This window comes from Arvicola amphibius, chromosome 6 (assembly GCF_903992535.2).
Source record: "Arvicola amphibius chromosome 6, mArvAmp1.2, whole genome shotgun sequence".
Lineage (NCBI taxonomy): Eukaryota > Metazoa > Chordata > Mammalia > Rodentia > Cricetidae > Arvicola > Arvicola amphibius.
This window is the reverse complement of record NC_052052.2, coordinates 115421499-115448319: the sequence shown is the minus strand read 5'-3', so window position 1 is coordinate 115448319 and position 26821 is coordinate 115421499. Positions and strand designations below refer to the sequence as shown.

Below are 26821 nucleotides of genomic sequence, written 5' to 3'. Positions count from 1 at the left end.
TCTAGGGTAGCCTTTAACCAATTTCTGGCCCTTCTTCCTGCATCTCCCCAGGGCTGAGATTATAATTGTGTGTCACCACTTAGAGTTTATGAAGTGCCAGGGATTGACACATGGCCTGATGCATGCTAGGCAGATTTACTGCTTACTGAGCTACATCTCTAGCATATAGATTCATTTTAATATCCCAATGCTTTTATTGGTGGCCTCTTAAACACTTAGGGAAGACCACCCATGTCTTCTAGGATCCATATCCTTTGTGAGACCTATTATGGATCCTGGATACTCAGAGAACGGCCTTAAACATTGGTGTTTATTAGAAATGCACTCTTAGTACCACCCAAAGCCTATAGAACAGGAGTGTACATTTTAGCAAGATCCTCTGGCGTCAGAATGCATGTCAGGATATGGGAAACAATCATGCTGGTCACAAGTATGGTTAAAAATTCAGTTTATGGTAGAAACAATGTGGATATGGCTTTCAGATTCAGGTACATTAGATTTAATGATTCAGTTCCTGAAAACATGTGTAACAAGTCTTAGTGAGGAAAAAGTTACATTGTACCTAATTTTCTCCTCCTGTGTGTGTGACTAGTCTTTGTATCACATGGGAATAGTGAGGGGCAGACATGCTGTGTGCCTTTGGGAACTATGTGATGCTTTCCCTGTTTTCAGAGTTATTTAGTAGGGCTGTTGTTCTCGTGAGTCCCCTACCTACCTTCAGCTCTTACTGTCTTCACCTCTGTTCACTTCCATGTCTTTAATTCATGAATAGTTCCTTACTAAACAACATCGAGCAGTCTCCAGCTTTCCCCAAAGGTTCTTTTGCCTTAGAGTGTTGTTTACATAATAGAGCTGGGTCCATTGGACATGTAATACAAAATAGTAAGAGGCCTCTGGGATTTGCTAGGCTTGCGAGCACATCAGTACCATTTCCAGCTTTCTCATTATACTGCATGTTTGGAAACCACCATATATAGCTTTGATCTTGTCGTAGATTATGTAAAGCACTTCATGATCTTTTAGTTTGCCATGCAGCGCATGAATTTTGCATTTGCTTTTACTTATAGGGAAATCAGGCTATTTTTTGCCCCCCAGCAAATGGCTTTTCAAGTAAAATGAATGTTCACTCAAATTAATGAGCAAGCAGCAGTGGACTTGGAGGGTGGAAGTTAACAGCCGGCCTCAGCCCGTGGCAGGCACTATCTGCTCTCTGCGCCATGGTGCTGCTGCCATGTAGGACATGCGAGCAAATGACAGACACCAGAAAGGTTTAAAGTGCAAAGCAGAACTGTGGGTTTTTTCCTCAGGTGCACACAGCATTTGCTTGAGTTAACCAAAGCAGCTGACTTGCTGTTTCTGGAGATTCATCCCGCTCACTCATCTTTTCCCTTCCGTTCTGCAGTGGAATGCAGTACAGGTGCAATCGTTGATACAGGGCGCGGGGCGGCCCTCTTACGGGAAGATGCATGAGAGGATCAGTGGGTGCTTGGATTCTTTCCTCTGTTGTGTATCCTCCTGTGAGTTTGTGGTTGGCATGTCAACCTACAAGTGGTGGAACTGAGATGAGTCAGTACGTGCCCTGCAGGCACTCTCTGTCTTTGCACTCTCACAGTCCGTGTGAGAACAACATGAAACAATCAGGCATAGCAGAATATGCCTCTGCTACCAGTCCTGGAGAGGTGGACACAGGAGGATACCTGGGATTCATTGCTCAGCCTTTTAAGTCAGTGAGTTACAGACTCAGAGAGAGACCCTGTCTCAAAAAAAAGAAGTGAAGAGGGATTAAGGAAGACACCCTGATCAGATCTCTGTCTCCCCACTACAATTGGTAGTTTTTTTTTTTTTTACATTTGCCATAAATAATAGAACTTGTTAAAGGGGACAATATTTTGTTACAAAATAACTTTATCTCCCCTTACTCCCAGTCTGTTCCCTCCTGGAGTCACTGGGGTAGCCCTTTGTCTTGCATCATCATTTCAGAGATTTTGAGATCACATGACCTAGTGCAAGGCAGAGCCAGGATGGCAGATTCTGTCCATTTTTTTTTTTGCAGGGCATAATGGGCTGGTCATGATCTTGCTATGTAGCCTAGTCTGACCTTACTTAGGAACTCTATGCCTCTTCTTGGATAAGTCACAGTCTCTGTGTCAAGTCATCCTGTCAATCACATTTTCCCATGAGCACATTTGTCCGTAATCCTGCTTTAGTAATTTGTTTGAATCCCTTGTTGTATTTCCAAGTATTAAACTAACAAATGGTCTCGCTGCATTTTTAAGCAGCCCAGGATCTTCTCAGATAGGATCTGCCACTGTGTGGTAAAACTAGAGCGACTTACCATCAACTGGAACCCAGTTGAGTTATTGGCATATTTCCCTGAGTTAGTTTTAGACTGACATGCATGCCAGCCTATAGAACCTGTTTCGTTCTTGAAGATGTTCGATATCCTCAGAAACAAGTGGTTTTTTTTTTTTTTTTGGCACTTCTGGTGATTGAAACTGTGTGAGTGTGGAATAGAAAAATCCTGCCTTCATTTATAAATGTTTGCCTTTGGTGATAGCAATGAGAAAATTGATGACCATCAGTGGCCCTGGCTCTTCCCTCTCTCCAGCATCCAGCTTCCTTCTTGCAGATTAAAAAACACCCAAGGGACTGACACTGTATAGCCTTTTCTGGTGGTTATGTGTCACCATGTGGGTACTGGGAATGAAACATGGGTCTTTTGCAAGAGCAGCAAGTGCTTTTAACTGCTAAGCTATCTATACATCTCAGATTATTGATAGGTAATAAAATCCCGTTTTTTTCTAGATCTTACTTAGCCCAGCCTTGTGGAAGCTCACTTTTCTTTCTGTTTCTTTCTGCAGGATGATGAGGTGGTTCTGCAGTGCACTGCGACCGTCCACAAGGAGCAGCAGAAGCTATGCTTGGCGGCAGAAGGGTTTGGCAACAGACTTTGTTTTTTGGAGTCTACATCCAATTCCAAGGTGGGTTGAGAGCTCTCAAGACTGATGCAGTGTTTGGAGGATTTGCATTTCATTCATAGTTTGTGCCTGCATTGTTTTCTATGGAAGAGACAACTTGTAAACTAAACGGGGTAGGAAATGTTTTCACGTCTTCATCGGAAAGCTGAGTCCTTATGGGTCACAGAGAATTGGGGTGCACTGTTCACAAGTGTAGAAATGGCCTTGATTCATGGTGGTGATTTGGGAGCAGAGAAGCAAATGTGTCCATAAATGATGTGATTACTGAAGGGGGAAAGGCCTGTGAGGAAAGCGGAGTAACCAGGAAGACATAGATCCAGGGAGGCCTTGTTCAGGGGAGGTGTTCTTTACAGAGCTCCGCTTCAGGAAGGCTTTTTTGAGAGAGTAATAGTAGAATAGGCCAGACTGAAGTGACTAAGTTCTTGAAATTTCCACCAAGAGGAACAAAATCCTGCAACATCTCCTGGGCAGGAATGAGGACTGCTGGACTAGCACAAGGGGACCAGTTCTAGTAGAGGAAGTCTATAAGGATGACTTAGAGCCTGGGATGGGAAGGAGTCCAGGTTTCTTTGTAAGGCAAAGGGAGCCTATGGGGTGGGACACTGGAGCTGGGCAGTAATTCCATTTGTTTGAAGTGCTGTAAAGAATCTCATGGCTTTTACAGGGATTTGGGACTGTGGAGAGTGAGAGAGGAAACTGGGAAGGAGCAGGAAGGTGCTTGATTTGTCTGATTGGCAGCTGATTCTTCCTCTTACTTGGTGATTGTGATTGGATTTATATTATGCTCCAGGAACACCCTGAGCCTGTTGATAGGTCAGTTGGTGAAGAATTGGAGAAAGAAGATATTTCTGGGAGTCATAAAATGAATGAGAAACAGTCCGTGCAGTGATCTTTTGTGTAGTACTTTTGGGTTTAAAGTGTTCTTGGTGTGCACAATCTCATTTCAATTCCACCATAAGAGAAAATATGTATTGAGATCATATTCATTACACAACTAAAGAACTGGAAATAGACATCAATTCCTAGACTTGAAATATTCAACATGACTTCAACAACACTGTTGGCAAGGGCTGTGCACACTTATACCAAAACTTTTGGCTTCAAATATTTGATCAGTTCTTCATACTGCAGCATCTTTTAGTTGCAAACTAACAATGAGTATATATGACATATTTATTATAGTTATTTATGCCACGTGACATTCTTTATAACTATCAATGTTAGATATATTATGCACCTGTTTTGATTTTTTTTAAGACAAGGACTAATGTAGTTAAGTATATGTTAAGGATAGTATACTCTTCCTTAGATTTTTTTTTGCAAAAAGGTCTCACATAGCTCAGGCTCACCTTGAACTTTCCATGGAGGTCAGAACACAGCATCAGATACCCTGGGACTGAATTACAGGCAGTTGTCAGCTGCCATATGGATGCTGGGCACTAAACACAGGTCCTCTGAAAGAGTAATAACCTCTGAGCCATTTCTACAGTCTTGTAACCTGACATTTGATTATCCTCATTATATTGAACATTGTATTAGATGATATTGTTTTGATTCTTTGTTAAGGGAGTTGGTTTCTGATACTAGATAATATTATGGGTTAGGGAGATGACTCCATTGGTAAAATGCTTGTGCACACATGGATCCAAGTTTCATCCCCAGAATCCACATAAACAACTTTGGCATGGTGATGCATACCTGCAATCTGGACATTGGAGAGGTAGTGGTAGGTAGCTCCTTGGGACTCACTGGCCTGTCAGCATAGTTTCCTTAAATTGCTTAAGGCCAATGAGAGACCCTGTCTTAAAACTTAAAAATATGTGGACAGTACCCAAGGAATGACACCCAGAGTTGTCTTTTTCCCTCCCATCTGGTAATACATATTCCTAGTTCAACAATGGGTCTATCAAGTGACAATCAAGCATTCACATAGGCCTAGATCTTCATCTGAATGGTTCAGTTCTTAGCAGGGAAACTTGACTCTGCATTCGCTATAGATGATCCAATGAGCCAAATATATAAACCTTTACATTCACAGTGTCTTATGTTCCTTCTCTTATGAAAGACTGTAGTATGAAAAGTTCCATTGGCTTGTTTATAGAGTGTAGTGTTGGTCACGCCATCCTGACTCCTCGTTTAGGAAACCACTCCTAATGGCCCCATGGCGTTGGGCGGCAGCAGTTTTCCTACCTTTTGTAATTGCTCGTTGACTGCACTTCTGTAGCAGCTGGCTTCACTTCTCCCTGCTAGCATCTGCTTTCTTGGACCTGGGCGGGTTGTTTCTTTTATCTGAAATGCTCGATGTTGGTTGACATATTAGGACTAGCAATCGTTAATCCTGCCATTTTTTTTAGTTGTTAAATTAGGACTTTTGCACACAATTCATAATTTTTTAATAATAATCTTTATTTTCCCTTACCAAACTGAGCAAAAATATGCCAGTAAAAGAAATTATCGTGTATTTATGACCATCAAGTCAATGACAGTGTGTTCTTCAGAAGAACATGTGTATGGCCCTACAATAAATGGCTGGCTGGTGAAAAAAAAAAAAAAGTCAAAACCGATGCTGGGCAGAGCATTGAGTTGTCTTCTTATTTTGTTACAATGTAAGATCCTTCCTCTCCACCCTTTAGGTAGCTGGATCTCTGGGCCATGTTAGCCTGGCTCCTGTGTTTGCCTGGCTTCTTTTGGATACACAGATGCTCCCTTGTTCTTTTCTCCCGCAGCTTTTTCTCTTTGCCTTTTTCATGTAGAGCTGGGGCTCTGGGCTTCGGTTTTCAGGACTTAGCAACTTTGAGACAGAAGCTGATTGCTGCTTCTGTCTGATAGGGAAAAGGGGCTTGTCCATTAACACCCACATAAAGCAGCCTCTCTTCCAGGTTACCTTTCCCCAAATACCATTGTGGTCCCCACTTTGAGCCTGTATTTCTGGGATGTGCCATTTGGTCTGTGTCCTGCAGTCTTTATAGGGCATTGCAGAGTTTATGCTGATGTTTCTCTTGCCTCTATGTATTAAGCCCTGGACCTCTGGGGACCAGATTTAACTCCTTTCTTGTCTTTTGGTTACAAGCTCTGTGGCCTGAACTGGAAAAATTTAACAAGTAATGACAGAGAGACAGATCTCCAGGCCTTCGTTCATGATTGCAGTGTGCAAACACAACTATAGTCCCGTATTTCACCTGGATGTTCTTGGATTTGACTCTCATTGGTAGAAAGATGGGATGTAGTTTCCCTTTCTCCAATTGGTATCTCCCTGCGTTTATCATGGAATAAGGAGCTTAGAGTGATTGTCGGCAATAACCAGTCAGACTATATAAATTATATATGAAGGCCTGGAAGCAGTCCCAGAAATAGCTCAAGCCTTAGCATCTTTCCATCAAAGGCAAGACTGCCTTCCTGGAGGAGACTATGCATTATGCTCCTAAGATGTTTATTCAGGTTCATCTTCCCCTAGAAGGGAAGGTTTGAAATATCAACGTAGATTTTCCTGTAGAAAACAGAATGTTTACCTCTGATGACATGATTGGTTATTCCTCATTCAACACAACAGGTGTTTGCTGTGCTTTCCTTATACAAGGTGGGAAGTCCGGCTTTGATTTTTGGGCAGCAACTCTGAGGCAGAAGTCAATTTTTAACATTTCAGTTGGGGGCTTGAGTGGTGGTTCTGGGGTTAAGAGTGCTTTCGGCTGCTGAAGACAGCTGAAGTTGGTTACCAGTACCTTTGTTGGGCGGCTCACAACTGCCTGTAACTCCATCTCCAGAGGGCTGCGTGCCCTCTTCTGGGTTCTGCGGGCACTTACACATATGTGCACATACACCACTGAACTGCTGGCCACATGAATAAATCTTGAGGAAACTTTTAGAGACCTCAGTTGGGGAGAGGCTTAGTTGAGAGCTTAGAGAGCTTACCATGCCAGCATGGAGTTCAAATCTCCAGAGTTCATGTCGTCACTGCTTGAAAGTTCAGGACTGGAGAGATGGAGCCAGGCAGATACCTGGGGATCACTTCTGGCCAGCCTAGCAGCACCAGCTAGTTCCAAGAAGTGAAAGACTCTATGTCAGAAAAAGCAAGGCAGATGGCTCCTTAGAAATATCACTGGAGGGTGATCTCCTGCCTCCACATGCACACACGTTCCTGTGCACCAGCACATTCTTGCATATACACATGCATAAAAATATTATGCTGTAAGTTATTAGGCAATCATAGTTTTTTTAATCTTTATTTTTTGTCATAAAACGGAGTTACATAGGGTATAAAACACTGTCTCCATATCTCTACATAACATAGAAGGCGAGCTCAGGGACCCACATTCTTACGCATGGCATCAGTGAGCGAACAGGAAGATGCAAAGGAAAGATGACATTTGTATTGTTTCCCGATCTGGTGACAAGAATATATCGGAGTGCACAGTTGGCCAATGTGAAGGAGCAGCCTTGTCCACAACCACACCCTCCCCCAGAACAAAAGGTCCCTATACCTTAAAATTAAGAAATACATTAGGAAATAAATCCTGGGTTGAAGGAGAAGCAAAATGAAAGGAATACGGGATTATGTTTCATGTATAGAAAGATAAAGCAGGATTCTTAGGATGTGTGTGGTGTGGTAAAGCAGTGAAGACAATATTTATAGCATTAAATTCACATGTTCTTCAAAGTGAAAAAATGAACAACTAAGTAGAAAAGTAGGACGAGAACAACAAAATCACCATGGAAATGCAGCAAGATGGAGCAGTAAGGCGAACTGAGGGGTTGGTTAGTTTCAAAAGCTACTTCTTTGAAAGGAAATCAGTAGAAAAACCAGTAATCAATCTAATAAAAAAGGACAAGATCTCACATAGTCACATGTTAAGTTTCATATGGGTTGAAGGGGTTAATAACCAAAACAGAGGAAATTAAATCATAAAAAGACATTTACCCATTCATATTCAAATGAATTTGAAAATATTCATGAGATGAATAATTTGTAACCCAGGCTAGCTACCACGTGCTGCTGATCTTCCTGTGTCAGCCACTCCTGAGTGCTGGTTCTACAGATATACACAATATGTGTAGGGCCCTATTGTATTTTAAAAATACAGGTAGAATGGCCCTGTGTAGTGCTTCATACTAGAAGTCCTAGTACTTGGGATACTGGGACAGGATTGCAATGAGTTCACAGTCAGCCTAGCTACACTGAGTGTTCAAGGAGAGCCGAGGCTGCAGAGGAAAACCCTGCCTCAAAGGTACAAGCAAAGGTGCACTTCTATGCCCAGCTTTCTGTGCTCGGATTCTAGGGATTGACCTGAGGTCCTCGAGTTTGCAAGGTAAGCACTTTGCAGCCCAAGCCATCTCTTCAGTCCCTGGCATACGTTTTAAAAAGGACACATCGTGTGTAGAGTATAGGCTTCATCCCTGGATGTGGCCCGCCCTGCCTGGCTTTGCGGATGATCTAATCAGTTATAACAGAAAACCCGCTTCTGACCAGAGTTTCTTATGGGGGGGCACAGTCTGGGAAATGGGTCAGTTCTCATTTTTCATTATTCTTGTCACTTACCACGACTTTGTGATCTGCAAGATACTTCATTAAGTAACAAGCAGTTCACCTAATGTGTCTTTGGTAAATTTGCATTGCCTGATGGTGTTGGCTTGAATTACATGAAGAGACTACTCGTGACTCATGTTTAGTAGTTGAAACCAGGCATATTTAGCCATGAGAAAACTAAAAACAGATACTCTATTGTGCTTTTACATAGGAAGACCAGAATAACCATAATGGACTCAAATGGCCCAACTCCCCAGCCTCTCTGTGAAGGATTTCTATTAGCATTTGGTTGTACACTTTCACTGGAGACTGCTTTCTTTGTTTGGCTCTTCAGTTCTGTACAGGGGGCAGTTCATAGTGATAGGCCATGGTGAACACTTATCTTCTCCTATAGTGTGAATATTGATCTTCTCATATGGTGCCATGTGCTGCTGTCTTCACCTTGGTCAGGGATCTAAACCCATGGCAGCAAGCACTTAAGACATAAGTCAGACTGGCAAGATGGCTCAGTGGGCAAAAGTGATTGCCACCCACTAAGTCTGACCAGCTAGCTGAGTTCTGTCCCTGGGACCCAGATGGTGGAAAGAGGGAAATGACTCTAGAAACTTGTCAGACATGCACCCATAAAAATAAATGTAATAAAAAATTTAAAAAATCATAATGACGTATCTAATGTATCAAAGCAATCCAGGTTTTAGAAGATATTTTTTAAAAGGGTTAAGTTTTAAGCATGAGTTTGATTATATACAAATTTAAAATAGTAGGAAAGACCACAACAATAGGGAATAATATTACTTCAAACACATTAGATCTGATGGAACCCCAGGACTCCCCAGAAGCACAGTCTGAAAAACACTGTTATATACCAATGTAACGGAAAAATTAAAAATGCTGCAGGATCCCTGGCGGCAGCAGGCAGTGGGCAGGGGGTCCCGAGAGCAGCCAGTCCTAGGCAGGGACTACGCATGAGACCATGCTGCAGTTCTTCAAAAGTGGCTGGCCCTGGGTGGCAAGCCACGTGGCAGCAGCAGGTGAGAGACAGACAGATCGGCAAGCCATGCAGAATGAGGTTGGATATTTATTCAGTAGTTATGGAAGGGAAGGTAGAAGGGGAGAAGAGCAGAGAAGGAGACAGAGAGGGAAGGAGAGAGAGAGAGAGAGAGAGAGAGAGAGAGAGAGGGAGAGGGAGAGGGAGAGGGAGAGGGAGAGGGAGAGGGAGAGGGAGGGAGGGAGGGGGGGAGGGAGGGAGGGAGGAGAGAGAGAAGGGAGAGATGGAAGCTGCCTCTCCGAGAGGGAGATGGAAAAGAGAGAGAGCTCAGGCTGGAAGCTGAAGATCAGCCTGTCTCAGCAGATGGGGGAGGGAATGGGCATGGCTTGTCTCTTAAAGAGACAGAACAATCATTACAGTAACTAATCTATAGTTTAGGGAGTAATCCATTCTTAAGAAACCACTTTAACAAAGACTTGCTCTTTTTTAATGGTCTTATTGTGATGAAGTATCTACCTGATGTTTTTGAGCAGGGATGGTATGGTTGTAGCTGGTCTTTCTTTGGACTGCCCTCTCCCAAATAGTGACACAGGGACTTCTTATTAATTATGAAAACTTGGCCTTATCTTAGGCTTATTCCCAGCTAGTTCTTATAGCTTAAGCTAACCTGTTTATATTAATCTTTGTTCTGCCACGTGTCTCATTACCTCTGCTCAGTATAGTACATCCCACCTGCTCAGTTTCTGGCTGATAAATCCCACCTCTTTTCTTCCCAGAGTTCCTATCTCTGCCCAGAAGTCCCGCCTATCTTTTCCTGCCTAGCTACTGGCCATTCATCTCTATTAAACCAATCAAAAGGTGCCTTTCACAGAGTTTGATCAAATACCCAGGGGGTCTTATAAATTGCTTGCATCTAAAGATGTCACAGACTCTGTGTTGCTTAGACTGGCCCTTGTCCACAGCATGCATAAACATCACTGATAATTTTCTTATCAGTCTTTTAAGAGTTGGCAGTTAGCTCTTCTCAGGGTTCTGGAGAGGTGGTTCAATGATAAAGAACACTTGTGGCTCTTGAAGGGGACTTGGGTTTGATTTCCAGCACCTATGTGGTGGCTTACAACCATCTGGAACTTCAGTTCCTTGAGCTCTGACTTCCTGTTTTGGTCTCTGCAGACACTGTACACATGTGTTACACATACGTATATAGTAGGCAAAACACCCATACACATAAATTTAAAAAGGAAGAAAGCTCTCCATTTCTCATAGTTTCTCTGGCATCCCTTTAATTATAAGTATTTCTTCTTATAATGGGATATGAAAAAGCAGAACTTTATCTCTGGCGACTTCTCATTTCAGGATATTATTCACCCCATCAATAATGCATGGGGCATCAATGATGCATGACAGTTGTGCTAGTCCAGATGAACTGCTCTTCTTTTTCAAGTGGGGAAATTTGAATAATAAAAATGTCAGTATGAGATAAATGCTAGATGATGTAAGAAAGGTTGGCTTTACAAACCAGGTTCATGAGACTTCTTAAACTTCAGAGGCCTCTCTCACAGCATGTTTCCACTAACATCTAATTGAAATAATAAAACATGCTATAGGAAAACAAAAACAAGTGTTATTGTAGCTCTGCTTATTCATTTTTGCTTTTAGGGAATTTTGTTTGTGTAGAAGGGACACAAAAGAAAGACCAGCATGTTGGGGAAGAGTGTGACTTTTTTCAACAATCACTTTTTCTTTCCAGTATCCTTGTGTTTCCTTATATATCACTATTTACATGTATTTTAGGAGGAGTAAATGTAGCCAGTGTGTGTATGTGTGTGTGTGTCAGAAAATAGTAGCTCCACGAGGGCGGGGATGATGGCACGGTAGGTAAAGTGCTTGACTTGTGAGCTTGATTCCCAAACCCATGGAGAAAGCTGGCCACGGTGGCATGTGCTTAGCAGTTCTACTGCTGAGGTGGCAGAGATAGGCCAAGCTCTGAAGTCTGCTGACTGACTAACCTAGCCTACTTGTTGAATTCTAGGCCAGAGAGAAAGAGAGAGGGAGAATGCCTGTTTCAAAAAGTCAGGTGGCTAGCTTCTGAGGAATGACAGTCCAATGTTGTCTTCTGATCACACACACACACACACACACACACACACACACACGTGTGTTGCACACACCCAAGACAATTTAGAGTAAGTGATTTTATGCTTAAATCGCGTTTTGATGGAACAGAAGACTTGTAACATTTGATTGGGGGAACAGATTATTACATTGGGTAGAATAGAGCTGTGTGTTTCTACAAGTTATAGGTGAATAATTCCTGCTAGAATTTAAACACTCATTCATGCTGCTACCCAGTTAGGAAAGAACAGCTACAAAAGGACATAATTGTAGAATAAGATAGCATAATTAAAATTCTCTATCTCAGAAACATTTTATGCAGTTCTAGATCATAAATACAACATCAATATATTACCTTATAAGCTGAGATTAATTCTGAGGAAATTTCATAGGTTTTAACGAATCGTTGTCGTGGTGAAGAAATGGCTCCTCTAGTTCCTTGTAGGTCTAGAAAATGAAATGAAATGAAAACTTTAAAAGAAACAACTTTTGCCCATCATCTGCTGGAGATCTCAGCTAAGCATGGAGCAGATGGGACTGCCTGGAGCAGATACCTCCTGGGGTTTCCTCTTGCTGGTGGAGTTCCTCCAAGCTCTGGAAGAAGACTGGCAGATGCTCTAACCCACCCGTTCTGTCTGCTGCATACCCAGGTGCCATGCTGGCAAGTGAAGTGAGCAGTGGGGTTGCATTTCTGCCACCTCACCCACCAGTTCTGTCTCTGACTGATGGTATGGGCTTTGGAGGTCAAGAAAGTTAGGATTTGTTAAGCTTTGGTTCTGCCCAATAGGTGCTAATGGCCTTTGGGAATGAATAGCCTTCTAGAATCTCGGGTGGGGCTGGGTATTTGATAATAATTAATCTTTCTCCAAACCAGAGAACAGATATTTGTAGGGAAAAGAGAAACTTCTAGTCCCACCCCTTTTTCCATTTCTCATGTGTGTTTCATGCATGCGTATGTATGCATGCTTTTTGAATGTATGTTTTCTAACACAGTCTCCATAAAACAGTGTGCTCTGGGTATTTCCTATCTTTGGTTTCCAAGTCTGGATTATAGCCAGGATGCCACACCTACCCAGAATTCACATGGGGTATGGGGATCTGAACTCAGGACCTCAGTCTTGGGAAGCTCTAAACTACTGATGCCATTATCTCCACATCCTGAAGCTGCCAGTCTTTGATACTAAGCCCTGAATTTGAAGAAGAGTACTGCTGTGCTGGGGACCTTTGTTGTCCTTCCTTTCTAGATGAGAGTGTGGCTTAGCTGTGGTAGATACATAGCAGCCAACAGAGCTGGCTTGACAGCTTTTCTGGGAAGAGCCAGAGAGAAAATATTTTAGTTATCTTGGGTTCATGTTTTCTTCTCAACTCTGACATTTAGCCCCAAAGCAGCTGTAGACAGTATGCAAACAGATGAGCCTGGCTGTGAGCCTAAAAATTGTATGAATGGGCACTGAAATGTGAATTTTCAGACATTTCGCCTGTGTATGTGTTTGGCTTCTACATGTGTATAGGGATGTGCAAGACGTGTGTGCACATGCAGGTGGAGGTCAGAGGTCAAGGTCAGTTTTCTCCTGTGGCTCTCCAACTTCGTGTGTGTGTGTGTGTGTGTGTGTGTGTGTGTGTGTGTGTGTGTAGGGTCTCACGGAACCATGAGCTCACTGATGGCCTGGACTGACTGTCCAGTGAGCTGGAAGGTTCCTCCAGTGGCTGCTTTCCAATTCTGGGATTGCAGACATGTGCTGTTGCCCAAGTTCCTTATTGTCTCCTGGGGGGTTGAACCCAGGTCCTCATGCTTGCAAGATAAACAATGAGGTATCTCCCCAGATCCCCACCGTACTCTACCACACACACAAAATAGGAAACTATTTCATGAGTTGTAAAAAAAAATGTAGTGGCCATATATGGAGCATGGGAGCACCATGGCTCTGTCTAGTTTAATACATAGGAAGTATTACATTTCTAAAGAAGCAGCTGGAACAAATGCTATAAGACTAATATGCAAAATTATGGCAGAGGAGATTTCATGTGAGTTAAAAATTATCATCCTATCTTAAAGCTAAGAGAGAGAAAAGACTTATCTTGAAGTGTCAGTTGAGTATATGACAGTGGAGGAATAGGGTTTGATGGATCTTTTAGATGGATGGCAATTAATAAGTTAATGTTTTTGAAATTTGAAAGGGACCAAATGGATAGAATTTGGTTGTATAGATTATAAATAGAGTGTGGTGCAGAAGCAAGCAACTGCCAAGTGCTCTATTGAGGGATATGGTGGGCCTTCAGACTCCCTGTCTCCAGCATGGTAACTGAAAGATGAGGAACGGGGGCAGTTCTTGAATTGCATATCATATGCTCCGCATACTGGTTTGGTGCTTTGAGACATGCTTCTACACCCCCAAAGTATAGACGACCTGGTTCAGTTTTCCTATAAAACAAAAAAGAGCTCTGTGCCTTTGAATATGCTCCACTTTTCTCTCTTCCTAGCACACCCTTGCATACACTTCACTTGAAGGATGTGGACTCCTCATTTATTCAGCTGTTAAGCAGGACTTCCTTTGTAAAGCCTTCCTATATCTGAATGCATACCCTTTCTTTCTGAAGAACCTGCTGGCAGAGACAACCACTTACCTGTCTCATCTCAGGAACTAACATACTCTTTTTTTTTTTCTTCTCATTTTTTTTATTAATGATTTCCATCTCCTCCCCCTTCCCTCCCCTCCCTTCCACCCATACCCCCACTCCACCCCTCTCCAAGACAAAGAGCCATCAGTGTTCCCTTCACTATGTTAAGAGAACCTTGGACCTAACATACTCTTGAAGGAAATAGATGCGCTCTCTCTCTCTCTCTCTCTCTCTCTCTCTCTCTCTCTCTCTCTCTCTCTCTCTCTGTGTGTGTGTGTGTGTGTGTGTGTGTGCATGTATTTTAATTGCCTTTCATCCTTTAGACCCACAACAATACTTATCTGTTTATTATAAAACTTCATCACTTAATTTGGCTTTGAAAAGGTTCTCCTATACTCTCCATAACACACAGAGATTGCCTTCCTGCTTTGTGGAGTTAACTGAATATCTTTAACATGAACCGAGTAAACATGTCTGTGGCTACAATAATGCTTAATCCTGTACTGATTGAATATGGGCTTAGTGCAGCACACTTGGAGTGACATTTAATTTATTTCTTGATATAAAGAATGAATCTTTATTGTCATACTTACACATAATATAAAGACTCAAAGACTTTACAGAAAAATTCCGAAAATGGATAATTACAAAATTTCTATGCTTAAAATGCTAAGATCTTTTGCTAACATAACTTCTAATATCTTGCCATAAAAATATTTCAGCTGCAAACATTGGTATGTGAAAATGAAGATCATGAAATTATATTTTAATACAAAATGGGGCAATCTTTTTGAAAACTAGTTTGTTATTGCTGATAAAATTAAACTTTTATGGCATAGCCCTGTAATCCACTCCTTTTTATGTTTTTTTTTTGTATTTTAAAATTTCCATCTCCTCCCCTTCTTTTCCCCCTTCCCTTCCCTCCCCTCCACCCATACCCCCCTCCCTCCCTCTCCATGTAATCCACTCTTGATTATCTATCTGAGAGTTGTCTGCTTCTACTCAGAGTCTTGTACTAGTGTGTTTAGGCACTTTTTCTCATAACAGCCTCGAATTTAAAAGTAACCAGAATTGACATCAACTGACAAAGGGATATTACATAGTAAGAAAAAAATAAACTATTCGTTTGTTTCCATAATTACTAGAGTACTATGACTCAGGGCCTCAGGTGTCCTAGTTATGGTTTTCAGCACAGAGTGACATATCCTGTTCCAGATTTATTAGTCTGTACAAGAAAGAATCCTTAGAAAAAAGACAGAAGTAACAGGCAAACAGCAATAACAAAAGCAACAACAAAGACCCAAATGTATCTCTGTTGATAAAACAGTTGAACATGCAGGGTTGGGCTAGGTAGATGAAAATCTGCCGTAGAGATAAGTAGATGTGTTTCTTCTATAAATAGATGAACACATCATGCTTTGCAAATTTGGCAGCTAAATGATAGTAGAAAAGTCTGAAAATGCATCAGATTATATGATTTTATTGGTAAAGTTTACTGCTTGTGAATTAATACTTGAATAAAACTGATTTTTATAAAAAGTTCCAAGAATCACAAACATCAAAGCAAAACAAACTATTATTTCACAACATCAAAAGGAAAGCCTTCTGGATACCAATAGGTACTGTCGTACAGAAAACAAACGAGCAAAACAGCGGGACAAAGCTCAGGTTGGGAAGCAGGGTTTTATTGTGCACATACACTAGGAGAATAAACAGAAGGCTTCCCTGAGTTCATGATGAAAAGAGAGAATCTAAGTAGAAAACCATACTTCAGGCATTTGAAATTTCTCTAAGAGACGGAGCTCACACAGCTTCCTAATGTTTTGAGAATGTTTGGTAGTGTTTGGGGGTGACCAATGAGAAAAGGAAGACCACATCGTGATGAGTTCTGTGACCCTGGTGAATGGTCTCAAGGATGGCTGTTTAACATGGTGACAGTGGGAATCCCTACACATTCTGATAGGACTGTGAGCCCATAAAACGTCTTTAGAAAGCAATATGGCACATACATATAGACACAGAATGAAAGTGTGTGTGTGTGTGTGTGTGTGTGTGTGTGTGTGTGTGTGTGTGAGAGAGAGAGAGAGAGAGAGAGAGAGAGAGAGAGAGAGAGAAATGTTTACAGTGTATTTGACAATCTCCACCCTCCTGTTTTTCTCCCCGACCCTCACTGCATTCCCCTCCTATGTTCTCTCTTTTGTAACCTTCTGAATTCAGTTAGTGCTGCTTGTATACATGTGAGTGTGAGGCCATCCACTGGAGTGTGGACAACCACCTGCCAGAGGCCATAGCTCCTGAAAAAAATGGACTATCCTTACCCAGCTGCCATGAAATGGCTATATCCCCTCAGCTAGAGACGAGGCCCCTTGAGCCTGTGCCCTAGCCTCACTGGAATATTGACCTGCTTACTTTTGTACAGGTCTTGTGCTCACAGCCACAGCTTCTGTGAGTTCATCATGTCTTGTCACATCTAGAAGACACTGCTTCACTTCACAGCAGTGCTCCCAACACCTGACTCCTACAGTCTCCCCATCTTCTCTCCCACAATGTCAGTTGAGCCCTGTGACAGAGAGGGTGTGATACAGATGTTTCACAGAGGGCTGGACACTCCACAGTCACTTAAAGACCCTCCTAGAAACATATTTGTCCTGGACCAGCTGGTTCAATATGTGATCATGAAAGCATGCACAGACATGTAGATGTCAATTTGTTTGTAATAGAAACCCAAAATCTAGTAGAAGAAACAACCCAAGTGATGATGACATCATATGCTAGTGAAGCTGTGAAATACTGGAACTGTTGTCCATTCTGGTGAGAAGACAAACAGAACAGGCATGTCGGGGAATTGGGTAACACTTTAACATCAGTTAACATGTCTTCACTATGGGATTCAGTTACCAACATCATGGGAAAATGGCTTGAAATGGAAGGTCCTCTAGATACCTGCATTTGAATACTAATACATGCTTATGTAATTCTCCAACCTTGGGAGCAGCCAGCATGTCTTTCAGCAGGTGAACAGATGAACTTTGGCACACCCATACAATGGAGGTAGGATTTAGCACTAAAAGAAATGAGCCATTAATGAGAGACTATGTAATGGAACCTGCAGTGCACATTGCTAAGCGAAAGAAGCCGGTCTGAAAATAATTACACCTTGTGTGCCGCCAACTCAGTGGTATTCTAGAAAAGGTAAAATTGTGGGGACAATAAATAGATCACATGAACAGGAATCACAAAAGAGTCTTTAGCAGTGGGTATTAGCCTTTTGGGGGCAGTGTTGGTGAGGTACAAGTGATGGGGCAGGGAATACATGGGACCTCTCTCCACCTTCTTCTAAGTGTTATTGTGAATATAATTACATATAAAATTATCATAGAAAATTATCCATTTGGAACATAAACTAAACAACCAACAGATATCTCTAAATATTTACCAGAGAGGAATTAGAGTATATTTAACTCATGCATATTGAAACCATAAGCACACATGTCAATAGTAACCAACTCAAAAGTTAACCCACAGTGTATATAGATATATGCCTTGTTATACTATGTTAATATAGGCAAGATAATTCTATGAATGCAATTAGGATATGTATGTATTAATATCTGAATAAGTATACATAATGGTAAGCGGTAATTTCAGCAAAAATTATGGCATTTCTTCAGGATGGAATTAAATCAAGCCTGGGTAGTTTGTTTCATTTCTGTATGAAAGGACTTAATTTTTGATGGGCAGTTAGGACACAGATGCTGGTTAGGGAATTGTGTATTCCCGTTTTAAAGATTGCTTATGTGTATGTGTAGGTGAGTGCTGTGCATGCAGAGGCTGGAAGAGGGCATCAGGTCCCCTGGAGCTAGAATTCGAGTTACAGGCCATTGTGAGTTACCTGACATGCATGCTGGGAACCAGACTCAGGTCTTTGGCAAGAGCAGCAAGTACTCCTAACTCCTGAGCTGCCTCCTCAGCTCCAGAATTTGTGTATATTTTAATTTGGAAGGACTCCATTTAAGAGAGACTGTGAACAATGATGCTTGATTTGCAGTTGGATATTTTAAAATGAGAAACACTCAAAACAATGAATCTAGGAAACGCTAATGCCATGTATATATATATTTGCACTTTCAAGGTTGTATCTTCAGAGCTCCAGAAGAAATGAAGAAATTGCTTTACTGTATTTTGTTGCTATTCCAAGCTTAGTATTGAGGGAAGGGAGCCGACTTGCTGAAGAGAAATAGAACCAAGAAGAGCTGAGGAGGTTTGCACTAGCACCTACCTTGAAACACAGAGTCCTCACAGGCTGAAGTTTGAGCTCACTCTCTGTTCTGACTACTTAACAGTTTACTCCAGTGTTTGTTTTAGAGCTGCTATGAGAAGCAGGAAGCAGAACCTCTCTTCCATTGTCTCTCACACATTCAGCACAACACTTTACATACCGGGTTAGACAGAGGCCTGTCTCGGTACACCTGGCATTTATTTTTCCATGGACACCAATAATGCATCCTGTGATTTAACTCATTTTTGCACTCTTTACCCTGGAATGGCCTAGTTCATATGTATTGAGAGCTCAGTCTCACAAGATGGGATGTCAGACAACAGGATCCAGCAGCATGTTGACTCTGATACATCTGAAGGCTACCAAGACTCTTTCTAAAAGCTCAAGTGACTCTCACAAATCACACAGTGTCTTCACTGATGTTTTCAAAATTAATTTTGGGTTTTTATTCTTTGATGTTTTCATAGATGTATGTAGTGAATTTTAGTTATTTTACCCCCATGACCTCTCATCCCCTCCTTTCCCACTGAAACTTTTCTTCCCAGCAAGTAGACCTACCTCCTTCTTGTCATAGGCACTTACAGTGCCACTGGCTGGGAACAAGTGATCAAAACAGGAGCCTGTGAGGGACCATTCATGGTCCAAATATAGCAGTTGACAACATAGTGTTGCGACTTAGTATTATGATCAAAGAATGCTAAAAGGTATTTAGTAACTCTCCAACTCTAGGGTTTCTGACTACAGGTGCAAAGAGCCGGAGAGAGCCGAGCAACCCGTGGCAAGCCTTGCTGTATTGCAGCATCTGCTCTACTGCTAGTTCCTACCTTGGTGATCGGTGTCCCTGCCACATACAGACTGATCTTCTCACTACAGAGTCAGCTAATCACATCCTTCACAGTTGACCCACAAATTACCTTGGTGGTTCCAGGCTTAGGAAATAATACAAAACCATTAGGATGGAAGGATTGAATCTACACTTAGTAGAGCTTAGACTGGATACTGGAATGAGGATGTCTTCAGTTAAATTTCAGCACTTTCTGGGTGGTAAACACTTTAAATCCCAGTTTTAGGAAGGCAGAGGCAAATGAATTTCTGAGTTTGAGGTCATTCTGGTCTACATAGTGACTTCTAGGTAGCTAGAGCTATATATAGAGAGCCTGCTTCCAAAAAAAAGACAAATGAACAAACAAAATGAATCAAACAGTCAGCTTTTTATATATTTGCTTATTTTTCTTTTAAAAGATTTATTTCATTTTTAAAATTTGTGTGTGTGTGTGTGTGTGTGTGTGTGTGTGTGTGTGTGTGTTTATATATGAGTGCAGTTGTCTGTAGAGTCCAGAAGCGGGCATTAGATCTCCTGGGGCTGGAATTCTGGGTGGTTGTAAGAGGCCTGACTGTGCTGGGAACCGAATACAGATTCTTTGCAAAAGTAGTACTCACTCTTAACCTCTGAACTATCTCTCCAGTCCTGTCTGTCTGTCTCCTTCCTTCCTTCCTTCCTTCCTTCCTTCCTTCCTTCCTTCCTTCCTTCCTTCCTTCCTTCCTCCCTCCCTCCCTCCCTCCCTCCCTCCCTCCCTCCCTTCCTTCCTTCCTTCCACATCTATGGGGGACTCTCTCTATAATTTTATCTAGTGTATGAGAAAATAAAATTCTAGCAGTTTTTCCATATTCTTATCTGAAAATGGGTAAGAAAGGAATGTGATTTCATCAGTAAATGTGCATTTCCTGCCCCGTTTATCTTCTCCTTGGTTGGCATGAATGATATTGGTTACATAACATCCATTGTGTAAGTAACCCAAGGATTTCTGCTGGCAAGTGGCAATTCTACACTTGGAATAGGTCTGATTTTGACTTATAGCAACAAAATACTGTTGCAGGGATCTGTTGAGAGCAAGCTCCTGTGTGAACTAAGTTAACTGAGGTCAAGTACTCAGAACAGTACAAGCTAAGCAGAAACTTGGTGATGGTATTTGTACTAGCTGGTTTTATGTCAATTTGATACAACCTAGAGTTGTCAGAGAGGAAGGAGCCACAATTGAGAAAATGTCTTTATAATGCAGTTGGACTTTTTGTCAGGACTGTTGGCTCCCCAGTAATGACACAGAGACTTACTTTTAATTATGAAAGTTTGGCTGATAGCTCAGGCTTGTTTCTAACTAGCTCTTGTAACAAATTAACGTAAATCTTTTTAATGTACTTTCATGGCTTTATTACCTCATCTCCATAATGCTCATCCTGCTTGCTCTGTGTCTGGCTGGCAACCTCACCTTCTCCCAGCATTCTTCCTGTCTCGAAAATCCTGTCTAGCTATTGGTCATTTGGCTTTTTAAAATTAAACCAATAACAGTGACATGTCTTCACACAGTGTAAAGGAATATTCCACAACACCATAAGACCAACTGTAGGCATTTTCTTAAGAAGTGATCCATGGGGGAGGGCCCAGTCCATTGGTGGGGGAAATGAGGGAAGGTACCATCCCTGGGCTGATAGGTCCAGGTACTATAAGAAAGCAGACTGAGCAAACCAGAAAACAGGTTAGTAAGCACTACCCCTCTATGGTCTCTGCATCAGCTCTTGCTTCCATGTTCCTGGCCTGCTTGAGTTCCTGTCCTGTTCCTTGCCTAGCATGCTCAGGGCCATGAACTTCATCCCAGAAAGCTGAGCAAATAATAAGAATGTTTTTGTGGGAACTAAGTATTTGAACACCTAGTTAGAGTGTTATGTCACATGTACCATCCCCGAGAAAGTATTTCAGTCCCTCTTTGGGGCATTAATTGGTAGAGATAGAATCTGAAATCCTATGGGAAATTTAGCATTAACTGGCTGAAATCATGCTAGAAAATGGTTTTGTTTCTGCTTCTTGGTCTCTCTCCCTCTCTTCCTCCCATTTCCTCTCCCCTGCCCTCCCCCTTCTTCCCAACTCTGCTTTTCCCTCCCTCTCTCCCACTCTTCTTCCCTCCCTTCTCTTCGTCTCTTCCCTCCCTCCTCTTTCTTCATTTACTTAACTTTCCTCTTTTCTGGCTGTCTACCAGATTTCCACGAGTGTCTGGACCAGATCAGAGTGTTCTACTGCAATTATAATTTTCAGTTCTTTTGAAAGATAGCACACAGACAGCTTAATAGCCAAAATTCCATTTGGTGGGATGATTAGTCAGCAAAAAGATGCCCCATGTTTCATTGTGCGTTTTTTCGAAGGTCAGTTACTCTCCTAGGCCTTGGTCTGGCAGTTCTAAAAGCCAGCTTTACATATGTGGCAGAGGAGGCTTTGCACTCTCCCGAAAGCCCTTGGATGGGTACCAGTTCAACATTACAGAGAAAAAAAAACAAAAGGTACCCGCTTCTCAGGCAGCTCTGAGCCTTGGGTCACCTGTGCTATGGAAAGGCATTACTAGTTGATTGGATATGTGTCATTTCCACAGGAGCAGTGTAAGCTTGTTAGTGTTGGAGGTGTAGGAAACGGAACAGGGCCAGGCATCAGGATGCTTAAGGGCAATACGGATGCCGTTGTTGTCTTGGGGCAGAGATGCAGGTGGTTCATCCAGTCGCTAGTGTTATGCTCAATCCCTGCAAGCCAATGAGAAAACCAAGAGTCCTATATGTAAAAGCAAAGAGCCTTTATTTTAATCAAGTTTGCAAATTCAGTCTCCCCACATGTCCAACGTATTGGAATAACCAGAGAACCCTGAGCTCAATTAGAATTGGGTTTTTATAGTAGTAAAGGTGGGGGTGAGGGGTTTCTCAGGTCAGGACCCCTGATTGGCTGTGATTTGTCTAGGGGTGTCCTGGTGAGGTGCCCTGGTAGGTGATCTATCTACAGTGGTTAGAATGTCAGGCATTTTCTTTAAATGGTCTGCTCTGGGTGGGGGTCTGGTAATCTCAGCTTATGGTTCTTTCCTGCTACCAGGTATTGCTTCAGGGTAAACTACTGAGACTCAGACCTTTTATTAAATTTATCAAGAGCCAGAGTTCTACTCTGGCAGGTGATAATGGTTGGAAGGAAAGAACTTCCTTTGGGTGCCCTGCCTATACTTAATTTATCATGGCTGGCCCCCACAGCTAGCACATCACCTGAGCTGCTCCTCTTTCATCTCTGTGGCCTGGTACTGGGTTATAAAGGAGTCGAAGTTAGCTTCTCTAGGAAATGAGGCTAAACCAACAGGCATTTCTCAGGCCCAGAGGTGCGCTTCATTCTTTCACCACCCTCAAACACAAACTGGGGCACAATAGGAATGCAATGAATATAAACTGGGCTTTGCTTGGGGAAATCAGATAGTTACTGTAATGGAGGATACTACTAACTGTCTTTTAGAAAATTATCAATTTATGTGTTTGTGTATGGGTGTGAATGGCACATCTGCTGAGGTCAGAGGACAATTTGTTAGAGTTGGTTCTCCCCCTCAACTGTGTGTGTCCCAGGCATTGTCCTAAGGTTGCTAGGTTTGCTGGAAAGTGTCTTTCCCACTGACCCACCTCACTTGCCCTCATATTAACTTTCTTTTGTATCACCAAAGCTGATAGTTTCTTATATTGCCACTCCCATCTGTCATCGCCATGGTACAGAAAAATCCCATCTTTTCTAGAACTTCTGAAATAGAATCCTTTCATGTTACTTCTACTAAAAAATTTTGCTAATTATGCCTGGTGCTCTCCTAGTCATCCGACTCACAGTCTCTGCCTTCCTCACCCCGTCTGACCTCACTATTGAATTTGCTCCTTTGAACATGGTGTGTCTCCTCTTTTCCTGTGGTTGTCTGCCTGCCTACTGCATTTTCTTGCTTCTTCTTGCTTGTGTGTAGATCTGTGTGCACATGCACATTCATGGGTGCACATGCATGTGTGGAGCCCAGAGGCTGAGGTCAGTTGTTTTCCCCAGTTACTCTCTGCTTTAGGATTTCCCCCACTATTCCCGCAGCTCACCAATGTAGTTGATCTAGCTGCTCAGTAAGTTCCAGGGATCCTCTGGTCTCTACCTACCCTTCAGTTAGCATCACCTAGCTTATTGGCATCTCAGCATGGGAGGCAGTCACATCTCCTCCTGGACCAGACAGGCATTGTTCCATTGTGTCTGATATCATCCCATGGAGACTTGCTTATTCCGAGGCCTAGGGTATCCTCTACATTATTCCTTCTCTGATCCTCAGTCCAGTCAATAGTGGCTCCATCTCAGCATTTTAGGTGTCAAAACTCTGGACCAATGCCTAGTTTCTGTATTATTCCCTGTCCTCTTGCTTGTCAATTCTCCTTTCCTTTCCTTTCAATACTGTGCCTCAGAGTTTTGGCGCATGAATCTTTGGTGTGTTGGTGAGGGGCTCCATTTAAACTTGGCCCAAGTCATAGCAGTAGACATGTTCTAAATTTAGAGCATTCTTGTGGTTTTGTCCATACCCTGTGTCCAGCACCTCTTCTCAATGTCTGAAATGTTAAATTCGATAGAAGTGGAATGATGAGTTTTCATGTATTGATGCATCTTGTCTACAATGAAAACCTGGCATTACTGAGTGGATCAAGTCAAACAGCTTTTTGCTGTTTGCTGTCAAGCATTGTGAAAGCAAGAGCCCACCAGCTTATCTCAAAAGAATTCTGTTAATGGTAGGATCCTTCCAAAGGCACATGGTCAGTGCTAGTCACCTAGGTGCCATAACTGAGCCCACCAATGCTGTTTTGAATGATGTTTTGTTCTCAGTTCCATCTCATATTGTATTAGTAGTATAAAAAATTGAATTTTGTGGTTCTGGAGGGATGGCTCAGTGGTTAGGAGGGCTTGTTGCTCTTCTAGAGAACCAGAGTTTAGCTCTTAGCAGTCATGTTGGACAACTCAGAGATGCCCATAACTCTAGCTGTGGGGTATCTGTGGCCCTTTTCTGGCCTCTGAAGGCACATGTACTATAAGGTGCACACAGATCTGCACATGTGTGTTGATGTCGATCTTCTTTGTTGGGAGTATTAGATTTGTGTATGTGTGTCACCCGGGCCTCCAACTATGCATGATGATATGGAGAATCAGTTTCATTTCCTTTCTGATATACCTGTCTTCATCCCTTCTTGTCCCTCTTTTCTTCTTTTCGTTCTTCATTTAATTGTATAATTTTCATGACATAATTTCTTATCTTAGAACCCATTTGTCTCTGAATAATACTGATGCAGCTTTTCCAGCCTTCTCAGAGTTGGTTTTCATGTACATTTTATAAATATATTTTTATACACGTCTCTTTGTGACTTTCAATCTGTGGGATGCGTCTTATAGGGGATGCAGAGTTAGAGCATGTTTTTTAAAACTCCTATTTGAAAAAAAAATCCTCTTCATTCTGGCTAGAGTTTTTAGAATATGCATATTTGATGTAAATATTGATATTTTTAACTAACATTTGCTCTTTGTTGTTATTTTTACTTTAAAAAATTTGCCTTTATTTATGTGTGTGCACAAGCATCCATGTGTGTGCATTCCGTGCCCACAAAGTCCAGAAGAGGGTGTTGGGTTTCCTGGAGCTGGAATTACAGGTAGCTCTGGGCTGCCTGATCTGGATGTTGGGAAACAAAGTCAGGTCCTCTGCTAGAGCAGCAACCATGCTTCATTGCTGAGTCATCTCCCCAGCCCTTGTCATTATTTCTATATGGCTGGTACACGTATCATAGTTTAATTTTTAAACAAGCTTGTGTGACTTACTGACCCCTCCCTCCCTGTCTTCCTGTCTCTACTCTTCCTACCCTCCCGCTCATCTTTCCCTCACCCCCCTCTCCATCCCTTTCTCTGTGTGGAGGCTGAAATAATGGGCTATGGCGCTGAGTGAAAGGTCATGTTACAGATGGCTATATGTGTAAATGTTTATGTATATTTATTAGTGATGTCATACCCAAGCTGTGTCTGTGCCACCTTTTTGAGTTAGAACTGTACATTTTAGAAAATACGGCAGTTCTAAGTTCCGGTACTTTCCTATTGATGGTTGTTCTTGTTATATTTTTATTTGTAGTTTTCAGTGTTGAGTAAATTTCCTGGATTAAAAATTTAATTTGTGGACATTGTCCTTGGTCAAAATTAGAAAGGTTCTTTTAATTTTAAGAAGAATTTCCTAGGTGAGTCCTTGTTTGAGGGTTGTTTAGCGTTCAGCACCACTGGTGCAAAGATCGTGTGACATCTTAAGCAGGAAGGAATCCACGCCCTGTGAGTGGACCTCCTGTGTAGGAATGTGGCAGCTGCTGGTGGCCTTTGAGTCTGCAGGCCATCTGTGTGTCTCTTGTGTGATTTCAGTGAGGATTGATGGAGTCAGGCCCGGGAGTTACAGGGCCTCGCTACACTTCTCACCTTTTACAACATGTCTACTGTGGCTGTTCCTTGGACCAGTTGTCAGAGTTGCTAGTCCTCACAGCCTAACTGGTGCCATGCCCTTGATAGACCTACTTATCTACTGAGCAAGCAGTGTTATGGGGTGGGGAGGCAGAGGCAGGGGTGGCCAAAGCCAGGAAGGAACAACACAGGTGTCTCACCCAAAGATCAGCATCAACCTAAGCCGTGGACATTCTCACACCCGTAAGTAGATTCACATGGCTCGGAAAGTGTTGGGTGTTTATTTTATCTGTTTATTGTCATTTTTATTCAGTTTTCTATCTTAGACAGTGGATACACTGGCCTTCTCCCTCAGCCATAGGAAGGAATTCCCAATAAATTTTTCTTTAATGTCCTCAATTGACCTTTAAAAATATGTACGAGTGTATATATACATACATATGCATTTACATATATACATACTATATATACATTCTATGCATACATGATATACATATATAATTGTAGATCATATTCATCATGCATCTATTTCTTCAAGTTATCTTCCTGAAATATCCCTTTTAATGGAAGAGTTAGTTTATGTGCATGAATATTTTGCCTGCACATATGTGTCTGTACCATGTCTGTGCCCAGTGCCTCTGAAGGTCAGATCCCCTAGACTTGGAGCTACTGATGCTTGTGAGCCACCATTTGGTTGCTGGGTACCAAACCCAGGATCTTAGTGAGAACAAGTGATCTTAAATCTCAAGCTACTGTTGGTTTTTTTATGTCAGCCACTGACCCATTCTGAGACAAATGATTTGTTAGATAACGTGAAATGTTTGCTTAACCAAACTGTATTTCAGTTTGTTAGATTCAACTTCAGGTTTCTAGACTATGAGACTTAACACTACTTTGGAGTTGTCCAGATCTCTCAAATTTAGTCAAAGAAAATCACATGTTCAGACATAGTTCCAAGTTTAATTTCATAAACAGGTGGAGTCTCCAAGCTGCCCTGTCTGCTTGACCTTGTTTGCAATGTAATTCCACTCTGCACCTC

At 42.0% G+C, this 26821-nt stretch overlaps 1 protein-coding gene across 1 annotated transcript in view; it reads left to right on the top strand.

Moving 5' to 3' along the window:
- The first annotated feature begins 463 nt into the window (after positions 1 to 463).
- The window catches only part of Ryr2 (ryanodine receptor 2), a 387717-nt gene continuing 361359 nt past the window's right edge, over positions 464 to 26821 (top strand). Inside the window, exons 1-2 of the mRNA XM_038334286.1 lie at positions 464 to 526; positions 2862 to 2981. Coding sequence (XP_038190214.1) covers positions 464 to 526; positions 2862 to 2981 — 183 coding nt within the window. The remainder of the gene's footprint in view (positions 527 to 2861; positions 2982 to 26821) is intronic.